This window comes from Dipodomys merriami, unplaced genomic scaffold, assembly GCF_024711535.1.
Source record: "Dipodomys merriami isolate MVZ:Mamm:240054 unplaced genomic scaffold, mDipMer1.0.p SCAF_13, whole genome shotgun sequence".
Classification (NCBI taxonomy): Eukaryota; Metazoa; Chordata; class Mammalia; order Rodentia; family Heteromyidae; genus Dipodomys; species Dipodomys merriami.
The window spans coordinates 1,026,636-1,038,790 of record NW_027202604.1 but is presented as its reverse complement, the minus strand read 5'-3'; the positions used below and the strand labels follow the sequence as shown (position 1 = coordinate 1,038,790).

At 45.6% G+C, this 12,155-nt stretch overlaps 1 protein-coding gene across 1 annotated transcript in view; it reads left to right on the top strand.

Moving 5' to 3' along the window:
- Positions 1-2,431: 2,431 nt before the first annotated feature.
- Il17rd (interleukin 17 receptor D) overlaps positions 2,432-12,155 on the top strand; it is a 90,910-nt gene continuing 81,186 nt past the window's right edge. The window contains exon 1 of the mRNA XM_070018477.1: positions 2,432-2,557. Coding sequence (XP_069874578.1) covers positions 2,432-2,557 — 126 coding nt within the window. The remainder of the gene's footprint in view (positions 2,558-12,155) is intronic.

Sequence of the window (12,155 nt, the reverse complement as noted above, 5' to 3'; positions counted from 1 at the left end):
ACACACACACACAGTTCAAATCTGAACAAAAGAAAATGTGTACATGGCAATAAGTACATGATGACACTGTCTACCTCATCAATAACCGTAGAGGTAATTAGAAGACAATAGATACTGAGAAGTTTGCCAGTTAAAATATGCATGAGTCAGTAATTCCCATTTTAGGAATGTATCCTAAGATAATAATGGAAGAAATTTGCCAAGGTAAATGTGTGAGGATACTTTCATAACACTGATGAAAGCAGAAATCCCTCAACATTGTACTGGTTGATAAATTATGGTGCTTATGTAGGCAGAAATATATGTAGATTAAAGGGCCAGTAACATTATAGTTTCCTTGATCTTTCATCCTCAATAGTTGTGATTACCTTGGCTACATCTCAATGTGTGGCATCCTCTACAGTAGGGATTTCAAAATGATCCAGAGGGGCAGACCAAATGTGAGAGAGAGTGGGCAGAACAGTGAACCAACAGCCCCTGTTTCCTGCCCCCCCTCCCTGCCCCAACCAGCCATGTGATTCCTATGCATTGTTCAGAGAAGACTACTCCTGAAGCTAGAAGACTACTCCTTCACTAGGCTGGATGACCAAAGACAGTGTGGTGCTCAACTTCTCTGAGTCTCTCAATTCCTGAGCTCTGATCTTGGTGGTAAGACAAAACGTTTCTGTCCAGCAATTCACATGGTCAGGAAATCCCAGCATCTGAGTCTGGTGTGGATGCTGTTGTTTGTGGAACCCAGCATCCATTCTTCATTTCTCTAGCAATAATGCCAGTTTTCAGGTGGCCTCCAGCCCTTGGAGAGGCTGGCCATACTCCCTGGAGCTAGTAGGGTAGCTACTTTGGAGACAGTATTCCTCAGGACCTCTGCCAGCATTGCCAGAAAGTCCTCTTCACAAGGGACATGCAAAACTAGTGCCACCATCAAGGTATGGCAGCATGCATGCTGCCACCAGGGAAAGTACTAGACGTAGCAGCAGAACTCTGGCCAGGTCAGACAAGGAGAAAGAGGGGATTCCAGACTCTGGAAAGGATTATACTAAGGAGGCTGTTTGATACATAGACAAAGTGTCTATTTCCAAGGCTTGCTGAAGTGAGAAGATCAAAATTAGGCCAAGGAGAGCTGGGTATTGGTGGCTCACATCTGTAATCCTAGCTACTCAAGAGGCTGAGATTGAGAATTGCGATCCAAAGCTAGACAGGGCAGGAAAGTGTAAGAGATTCTGATTTCTAATTAAAAAGCCACAAGTGGAAAGAAATGTGGCTCAAGTAGTAGAGTGCCAGACTTAAGTGAAAAAGCCAAGCAATAATTCAGATCCTATTACTAGGACACACACACACACACACACACACACACACACACACACACACACACACACAGACCAAGTGTGGTTGGAGCCAGGTGGTAAAGAGACAGTGAGAAGAAGACAAGAGATGGTTGGGATGGATTTTATTAGAGATAACTTTTGAATAAATGCCACCACCAAAGAGTTTTTCTCAGAAGCCAATGGTCCAATTAACTTTTTCAGATCTATGTGGATCCAGGATGGAGAAATAGACTATGTACATATACAAGAGTGGAAGCACAGAAAGTCTCAGAAAACTGTTGCATAAAGGGTGGGTGGGGGGTCTAGATGAGTGCACAGATTAGTAGGCCAAGGGATGAAAGGATCATACAAGTCCCATAACTGGCTACTACAGTTCTGAGTCTCTCAGTCTCCTCTTCCTGAAATAATACTTCCTCGGGTAAGTTTGGCAAGTGTAGTGGTTGAGAATAGTTTTCAGGCAGATCTGGATTTGAATCTGGGTCTGGCTAAGTGCCAGCAATGTGGCTTTGTGCCGGTAAGTTAGTTAATATATTTATTGAGCACTTGTTGCGTGTTAACTAACAATCTTTATTCTAGTTTGGGGGGGGACAGCACTGTCTGGAGGTTCATCATTTGTCCTAGACCCAGCAGCAAATGTAGATCACAGGATTTCTCTAATGGCCTGGTTATGCGGGTAACAGCAACACTGACACTTTCCAGTATGAATGAGAGGACACAAGAAGAAATCTGGCATATAGCAGGGGTGCTTATTAAATTATTACCAAAATTACTATTATTACATCCTTTGTGTTTTTACAAGTTTTTGCACGAAACAGGCATCATTTGGACAAATCCTTCGGATTGAAAAAAAAAAAAAATCCTGAAGCGGGGGACGGGGGATGCCTGCAGTGGCCAGAGCCTCCGCAGGGGCGTGGGCGTGGCTAAGGGCGGGGCCACAGCTCCAAAAAGTTGACGGGGAGGAGTGAGTGGGCGTGGCCACGGCAGGCGGCGCATGCTCAGTGAGGCCCGTTCCACCGGGACCGCTACCACCGCCCACTCGGGGCTGGCCAGCTGCAGGCGGCCGAGACGCAGAGGAGGGCCGGGCCGGGCTGTGCGAGTACACGGCCATGGCCCCGTGGCTGCAGCTGTGCTCCGTCTTCTTCACTGTCAACGCGTGCCTCAACGGCTCGCAGCTGGCCGTGGCGGCGGGCGGCTCGGGTCGCGCGAGGGGCGCAGACACCTGCGGCTGGAGGGTAAGGTGGAGGAACGGCGGGTGTCCACACCGGCCCGGGGACGCGGGCTGGACCGGGGCGCGGCGCGCACAGGTGCTCGCGGGCTGCCGCGCCTGGGCGCGCGTCGCGCGGCCACACGGGGTCTGGGGTCGGGGTCTCCGACCTCCGGCTGCCGGTCCTCGCTGCTTCCCTCCCGGACGCGCGTCCGCCGGCTCGGGCCGGGGATGAAAGGGGCCGCCGCCCTCCAGCTTTGTGTTGCTAATGAGGCGCGGCTGCTGGCTGGGTCCGATTCCAAAGGGCGGGTGTGTGTGGGGGGGAGGCGAGGCGGGGACCGTGCGCCCCACCCTTTGTTTCCGGCACTTCGCCCCGAGAACTGCGAATCGGGGGCTGAGATCCCCCGAGGTGTGCGCTGGGGCGCTTTCGAAGCGAGTCTGGGGTTCTTCCCCCCCCCCAAGATCACCAATCCCCATTTCTGCAAAGACTCATGAGGCCAAGGAGGGGACCTGGAGTGCTGGGGACAGTGCACCCCACTTTCGTAGTCTCTTTTGTTTCTTCTGTGTAGGGCGGTCAGCCCCCCCTCCACCCGTCCCAAACTTCTCACTTGCTGATGGTGTCACAGATCTACTGGTCACCCACTTCCCAGCTGTGCCAAGGATTTTTGTTTGTTCGTTTTACTTTTTTTTTTTTTTTTAACTGCCAAAAGGTTTGTCACCTCAGCCAGGTTTCCCAGAGCAGAGGATACTGGGGAGTTGCTCAGACTTTTGTCGCGTGTACTTAGGCGCGCCTTTGACGTCTGAATGGTGGGAGACAGGGAATAAGATACGCGCGGGACACCCCATTCCCCCTACCCCCCTTGCTGGATCCATTCCTGGGCTGGAGCAGCTGAGGATCTTCAGATTCTATCGTCTTCCCATTGAGTGCCTCTCACTGAGCCCAGGGCAGCTGCCTTGTTTGGGTTCTCATGCCTTAAACCCTGTACAAAGAGCACAGGCTTTGGCACCCAGCAGCCAGCAACAGAGCCTTGGCTCTACTCCTGAGCAGCAAGAGCCTCAGTTTCCTCACTTAGAAAGTGGGTGGAAATAAGGGATGATTACCCTAAGGCTTGGGCCGGGGGAGGGGGGGCGGTTTGCTGGTGTTGGGTAGTTTTCTTTTCTTTTTTTTTTTGGTGGGTCGTGGGCCTGAACTCTGGGCCTGGGCACTGTTCCTGGGCTCTTCAGCTCAAGGCTAGTGCTCTATCACTTGAGCCACAGTGCCACTTCTGGCTTTTTTTCTGCTTATGTAGTGCTGAGGAATCGAACCCAGGGCCTCATGCATGCGAGGCAAGCACTCTACCACTGAGCCAACTTCCCAGCCCTGTAGGGTAGTTTTCTTGACTAACCTCTTCGGGGAAGCTCTGAAGAGCACACAGAAGACCAAGGACAGCTAACTCCTCTGGGACCCAAGCTAGTGCCTGTAGCTGGCTTGGCCCACATTTTCAGAGAAGCATGGCTTAGAAAGCCAGGTTAGGAGCTAAACGGCAGGGCTGTACTTAAACCCTGTAGCTGCACTGTGGTCAGTTAAACCTGCCCACCTGTTAGTGAATATGTAAGTTTAGACCATCCTTCCTTCCTGTTTGAGCAAATGTCACATTTTCTTATTGTTTCATTGCAGTCAGACATCATTGCTCTTTCATTTCTAACAGATCTAGGTTTCTTTTCCCTGTGGATATCAGTCTTGCTAAAAGTTTAGATTCAGATTGATTAGATAATCTTTCCAGTCCCAGTTTGCTTGTGACTAGTGGCTTTGGTGGCTCAATCCAGTTGGTTCTTCCCACTCCTTTCCTTTCCTCTACTTTCTTCTCCTTTCCTTTGGTCTTTTTCTTTTCCTTTCCTTCTCTTTCCCACTCCTTCCCATTTTTGAGACAGACAATCCTCCTATCTCGGCTTTCTGAGTGCTGGGGTTACAGATATGCGTTGCCATGACCGACAGATCGCTGCTTTCCTGCAGTAGTCTAGGTGACTTCATGTGTCAGCATCCACAGCCTGTGAAGTTTTCATGCTGTGGGTGTGGTAGTGTTCTGAAGAAGTCAAAGTGGTGGTGCTGTTTTGTCCACCTGTGGGAATGTGTTCTCTCTAATCCTATACCCCCACAGAATTAGGGTTAGACCTTAACCTAGTCACTTAACTTTCATGATGGTCTTCTTTTCCCTACTACAAGCTCCTGCCTTGGCCCAGCTAATCTTTTCCTTGAGCCATCATCCTCTTCCTGAGAAGCATGGAGGACTTAGCTTCCAGGCTCTTCCTAACCTAATTTGTGGCTCCTTGCCTCCTGGAATTGCCTCTTTGCATGCCCACCCCTCCAGCCTCAGCCTGTGCCCCTCCTACCTTGCTCTCTAGCTCCTGATGCCTTTCATGCTGCCAGGAACATGTATTCCCTTCCTCCTGGGCCCTTTTCTCTCCTGCCATCTCAACAGTCAGCTCAGGGGATACCTCTTCAGGAATATAATGCTCTTTGCTTTGCATTCTTATACTTTGAGAAAGTATGAGATACCTATCTTGGTTCTCACCAGACTTTGAACTTGGTATTTGTTCACTGTCTCTTTAAATTAGTTTCTTGGTAGTCTCAAAATCTGGAGCTCATAAATCTTAGCTGAACCCATTATACTCTGTAGCCTTCCTGCAAAAATATGGTGTTAAGTGGTAGATTTTAAGAAGGGAGGGGAAGATGTCAGTACCAAGCTCTTGTGCCTTCCCACAGCAAGTCTTCACACATGTGTCTCTTGCCTCTACCTTTCCTACTTCTCCAGACTCCTCTCTCAGCTTCCTGCAGGAAGCTTTCCCTGACCATACCTCCCTAAGTAAGATGTCTCAAAAGCTGCTATGTCTTGGGGATCCATATGGCATCTTTTTGTTCAGGGACTGGTTCTGAGTTCCCAATCCAGTCTTGGTACTCAGTCTGTAGATGTCAGCCTCAGCTCTGATAATGCTTACAATCTAGTTGGGTATGTAGGAACACAGAATAGGGTCCATTATATGTGATACAAATAGATGTCTATAGGTCTGAGTTTCTCTCAATCCAAGAGAGGGACAGCAGGGTGCAGAATTCAACCCCAAAGGAGGGGCAGGATCTGGATGCTGGAGAGCAGCTGAATGAGTGACCCCCTTGATCTCCAGGGCCCATTTGTTCCAGGATCCTTGGTTCCTGTAGGAATGCATTTTTTCCCAGGCCTTGCAGCCCTGCTAACAGGCCCTTCAGAGCTACTCTCAGAGGAGCTAAGAGCTGGCCTGGTTTAGGTGGTCAGGTTTCACAACCTCCTCATTATTTGTGGGGCAATTAAGAGGCTGATACCATCTTGAACACAGTTTAGTATTTTAGAAATGAGTTATGGGCATGCTTTCTCAACAACCAGAAAAATGAAACAAAATAAAATAAAACTCAGAGCCCTGACAGAGCAACTCAGTTGCTTGAGTAATTAATAATGCACTACCACCTTCAGAAGTAACAATTTGTAAAACTTCTAGGATTTTAGGCCTCCACATTACACTGGCGCTTAACTTCTGCTTTTTGGTAGTGAAATGGTTTTGTTTGTGATGAGTAAACTTTAACCATACCAGCTACTAGGGGTGAGATTTCCAACTTCCTCTGTCTTGCTGGTGGAGAAGCCTATATTAATGAAACAAGGAGTCACACAGATTTCTGTTTAGTGGCTTTTCCTGCAATAGGGAGGAAGGGACATTTATTGCTTTCTTACCTGAATGAGGTACCACATTCCCTGGCCTATTAATGTTTGCCACACAATTACTACTCCCCTCAAAAAAAAAAAAAGGCAGCACTTCAGGGATTCTGGATTCTGGCATCATCTTTACAATGAAGTACAGATTTCCCATTTAAGGCAAATACTTCATCTTAAAAGGTAGGAAGGAATAGGGTGGTACTTGGAAAAAAAGAAGTTCCAGCTGGTTAAAATTTAGGTCCCTGATAAAAGTCCAATCCAAGAATTCTCCTTGGCTGTGGGCCCAGGCATGTTTATTTGATTCAGAATTGGATGTGTTTTCATTCACTTGCAGCTCAAGGCCGTGTCTGGTCTGCCTGTCCTGTGGCTGTGTCGACCATGTTACACATGCTCTTGTGTGTCCATTCTAGAAATCTTAGTTACAAATTGTTCAACCCTGGGTTGACATTTTTCTTCAGAGATGTTTTCAGAAGAAGTACAATGCTTTTTTTCCAGCTTCTTTTGCTTAGTTTATTGGAAACCCTCTTGGCCATATCAATCTTTTCTGAGTAGCATTCCTTCTCTCCCATCTATCCCTGAGTCCCTGAGGTGCTTAGATATTGTGCTAGTTATTAACTCACAATTTGTTAGTTGTTTGAATGAGATCATTGTAATACCTTTTTTTCCTTTCAAAAGTGATTTCTCAAAATGATGTCCAGAATTGCCTTGGGAGCTTGCTAGAATGTAGATTCAAAGCTAATGAGACCAGAATGAGATGGAGATAAAGCCCGGGAATTGGCATATTAACAAGTGCCTGTGAGGATTCTGAATCTGTCTTAATGCTGAGACCTATTGCTTTAGTAGGAGACAAGACTTCCACAAGCAGGTGAGGAGAAAACACATCCTAAATACTTAAAATCAACCAGAGTTTGGATTTAAATGATTTCACCAAACTTAGGAATGCAGACTTTGTCAGAGCTCTAGCTAATAAAAGTGTCAGACTGGCTGGCAGTTAAAGGGGGGACCCTAGAGAGCCATTTAGACAGGGTATCCTGGCTTGGGTGGAGGCCTGGGACTGGAGAGAAGGCAGCCTGACACATCAGCTGGGTTTCTCCCGAGGTCAGCTGGTTTGTCTGAAAAACTGCCTCAGGAAGAAGTAAGGACAGGATCCAAATCAGAATCTCAGAGTTCAAGATACAGCTTCTCTACAAAGGAAAGAACTACTTTTTAAGTCTTTTAACTTGAGTACTTTTTAATGCTTCGTTTGGACTACAACATGTTGGGTTCTTTCTCTCTCTCTCTTTCTTTCCCTCCCCCTTTCCTTCTCTCCCCCCTCTCCTCTCCCTCCCTCCATCCCTTGCTCCCTCTCTCCCTCTCCTCCATCTCCTCCCTCTCCTTTCCCTCCCTTCCTCCCCATCTCCTACTCTCCTTCTCTCCCTTTCTTTCCCTATCCTCTTTTCCCCATCCCCCCCTACTTCAAGCCCCCTTCTTCCTCATCCCTGAACTTTTCATGCCTATGTCCCAGCAGATATTGCTTCTGTGGGGGCTGCTCCATCAACAACTTTATTTTCCTCTTTTATTCCCTACTGCTTCTTGGAGTTTCAGGTTCTGGAAGCTTGGCCCCACTTGCTTTTTGTAAGAATGTGGGGTCTGGAGGGGGCTCAGGTAGACCCAAGCTTGACAGATTGGACCGTGGAGCTGACAGATCTCTTTTTCCCCCATCTTTTCGAGGGTCTTCTGCCCTTGGCAGCCCTGGGGCTGCCTAGGCTAGTTCCAGCCAGTGGGATGCCTTGTCCTCCTGGGCTTTGTTTGTCTTTGCTGCCAGGAAGTTCTGAATGGGACTGACATATGATTAGGTGACTGATGGCCCTACAACAAACACATTGTCTTCTTGAGGCCCCAGGCCTTTGAAGCTCTTCCTGGTGGGAACTAAAGAGACTATTTGCTCTGTTAAATGCCTTGGTATTTCCTCTGTTTAACCACAGGCCACTTCCCCTCTGCCACTCTAAACACCATAGGGCCACCAGCTGATTGAAAAAACTCTAGCCCTGGAATGATCACATCCCATTGAAACAGATAGTCTTTCTGCAGACTAAAGCTAGGGTAAGACTCCAGAAAGTACAGTCCCAGGGGGAGGGGAGAGATCTGTGAGGTAGCTTTCCTGGTCTTGGTTAGAATTGAGCCTGTTGACATAATTCCTAAGGATTTTTTTTTCTTTAATAAAGAAGGGATGCCTAAATTATACATGGAAAGTAGTATGCGTATTGCTGTTACTCTTTAAATACCTACCACTTACATAATAGCAGGTTAAAGTGATTCGATCTGCAGAATTTCTCATTGTGAGTTAGAAGCTCTTTGGTGTCTGAGAAGGGCATAATGTCTGTTCATAGCAAGCCATTCTGGACTTGTTTCTCTTCTGTGCATTTGGTTTCATACGCTTAAAAGTTCACACAAGAAGTCTGTAGCTAGAAAATTACCAAAATGTCCCTAGGGAAACTCCCTTGTCCTTTCCCAAGTAGTATCTTAAAAGAAAGTTTAATTAATAACACCAGGCAGGAAACTAATGATTGAAAAATTAAAAAAAAATTACCTGTTTAGTTTTTTTTTTCAAAACTGAAAATCGAAACTCTGGTCCTGAAGGGGTCCTAAAAAGGCACAACTCTAATATTGTGTAGTAGAGCTTATTATTTTTTAACTTTTATAACTCCATTGTTCAAACTATTCAAGATAAAAATGGCTTCTCTCTTCTTTGGTTCCTTGTTTGGAAACCCTGGGGGAAGGTGGATGTAACTAATTAAGGCTACAACATTTAAAGGGGGAAGTTAATAGGTACTAGCGGTCCTCAACAAATTCTGGGGTGGTGACAAAATAAAGATGTGCTGTGAACACACATGTAATTTTCTTATAAAATGGAAGTTGGTCTATAAATTTTCTGTTTTAACAGCGTAAAGGAAAACTACCTCTACTCTGCATATTTATGAAGCACTTGCTTTTATGGTGAACCTAATGGTTTAAAAAAAAATCCTGTTTGCATATGGCTGGCACCTTAGGAGTTGAAAGGGCAGTAGACAGCCGTCAGAGTTGGAAGCTTACTACATTACAATTTTATTATACCTTTCTTCTTTCCAAATCTGATCTAACACACTTTGAGCATCAGGCTTTTCATTAAAATTACTGCATTGTAGGTAAGCTTGCTTGAACTTAACCAAAAAAGCCATATAGCAAGGGAAGGGTAAGGAAGGGAAATTGATAACATTAATTAAAATGTTGAAATGGCTATTTACATTTCACACATTAAATAAATACTTTAAATCCTTTGAAATCATGAGGGATTAGAGCTTTAAATATAACTCTTCCTCTCCACCTCCTTTGCCTCAAATTTAGAAAGTAAGGGTCTGAGAGTATATTTTAGAACTTGCCTGGCATGTACACAGCCCTGGATTTGGTCTCTAGAACTGCAGATTAAAAAAAAAAGTATTTATTTTTATTTTTTGTGCCGGTTCTGAAGCTTGAACTCAGGGCCTAGGCACAGTCTCTGACTTTTTGTTGTTGTTGTTTGTTTGTTTTTGCTCAAAGCTTGTGCTCTACCACTTGAGCCACAGCTCCACTTCTGGCTTAAAAGTTGATTTTTTTTTTATAAATAACTTTTTTATTGTGAAAATACTGTACAGAGGAGTTACACTCACATGAGCAAGGTAATGAGAACATTTCTTATCAAGCATTGTTGCCTCCTCCTTTGTTTTTCCCCTACCATTCCTTCCCTCCCATCTCCACAACTACATCCCCTCACCCCCCAAAACTTAATTAAAACAACAACTACAACAAACCAGTGTTAACCTGTTAAAGCTGTAGGTAGTGGTAGAGTGCCAGCCTAGCATGCTTGAAGTCCTGTGTTCGATTCCCCAGCACTGCAAAGAAAAAAAAATGTACTTTATAGCTTTGAAAAAAGGGAATTTTTCCAAATGTTCTGTTTTGTCCATTTTGTAGACCCCTCTTTTTCCCCTCCCCATAGTAACCCTTTACAAAATACTGGCTGTGGCCCCAGACTCGGTTCTGAGATGGATTGTTGCACTCAAGGGTGAGGGCGGGGTGGGGGGAGGGAGGTTGGTGGAATTTGGGAGAGAATGGGGAGGTACATTTTCTCAAAATAGGCCATATGGTTTTGAAACCCTTTCCCTGGGATTTTATTCTGTCCAGGTGATTTCTGGTTTCTCTTCTCCTGAAATGGCCCCCTTTTATCTGAGGAAAACAGAGTGCAATGCAGAGCAAATGCAGGAGCAGTCTTCCTGAGCAAGGTTCCTGTTGAGTGACAGTTTATGGCCTCCTTCCTCTGGGGTGTGCACATTTGCTCTGGATGGGGTCCAGGCACCAGCCTGCCAGTTAGGATTTATTGTAACTTCACATAATCCCAAGCTCTCAATGATTTATTTGGGGGATGACTTTGGTTTGTTTTATTTTTTTGTTTTTGCGTAGCTATTCTGTCAAGTGTTGGTGACTTGATCTAGGAACCGACAAACAGTAGGATTAGCATCCTATCCCTTAGGCTCCCCATTCAGGTGAGGCCATAATGTAGAAGGGATTCTGAGTCCATGGTCCAGAGAATTCCCAGAGAAGCATGACCCCACTTCCTGCAGTTCCTCATCCTAAAGCCCCATGTGAAAAGCAGTCTCAAGACAAGTGAGTGTCTGAAGCCTTGCTTGGAGGCCACCTTGAGAATTCTGGCTATTTTAGTCCATATCTCCAGGAACTGTAGCTTTGTGCTCTGCCTCAGTTTCCCCTGCTTTAGAGGACGCTCATCTCCTGCTGTGGGCCCTTTAAATGTGCCCATAAAGTCTGGATTTCATAGTCAGACTGACCTCATCCTCCCTCCGGAGTGGATGTGTCCACTCTCTGATGGGCATTGGTAGCTCACACCTGTAATCCTAGCTATGCAGGAGGTTGAGATCTAAAGATCACAGTTCAAAGACAGCCCTGGCAGAAAAGTCCATGAGAATCCTATCTCCATCAAATCAGCAAAAAGCTGCAAGTAGAGGTACAATAGAGCCCAACCTTAAGTGAAAGAAACAAAGGGAGAACATGAGACCCTGAGTTCAAACCCTAGAACCAGCACTAAATAAATAAATAACTCTTCTCTGAAAGTGTCTAGTTACTTGTTTTCAATTATATGTTGGCTAATCAGGTGGTGCTAGGTACTGGGAGTTTATTCATTCAAACTGAGGATTATGGATACTCTTAGAGGATGCCCTGTTGTGGATGAAGGCTGCACTGCTGTGGATGAAGGTTACACTGCAGGCCTGGGCTTTCTTTTAGTTAATAGACTGAGTTGAGGTTCTGTGGTGTGGGAGCATCACTTGCAGAGTATTGCTTTTGAGAGAGCTTGGACAATTCCTATTTCTCTGCCCTGTGTATAAGGAAAATATAAAAAGTCACTGCTCAGCACCTAAGCATCTTAGTTTTGGATTTGGTAAGGTGTGAGGGACATGCTGCCTTAGCAGCAAACTTCACTTTAGATGAAAACCGTCTTTTTAACAGAAGTGCATGGCTCCTTTTTATCCTCCACTCCTACATTGTGAATTTCTTTCTTTCTTTTTTCTTTCTTTCTTTCTTTTCTTTTCTTTCTTCCTTTCTTTTCAGTTTCAGAGGTGCTCTTTGCCTTCTTTCCGGGCTGTAGATTTGCTGCCCAGCTGTGGTAATGAGTTTTTGCTGGGCTTTGATTTTCATGCCTTGCCTCCCTGTGGGAGGAACTAGATATTTCTGATCTTACCTCTGCTCATATTCAGATCCAACCAAGCAATCAGTGACTTCCCGGGCTTTTTTTGTGGGAGACTGTGGGAAAGTCCTGGTTGGCTGGCTATGAATTAATGAAATCCTTAGAAAGCTTCACTAAAGATAGCTCTTGTGGCATTGCCATTTTAATTTGAGAAAGAG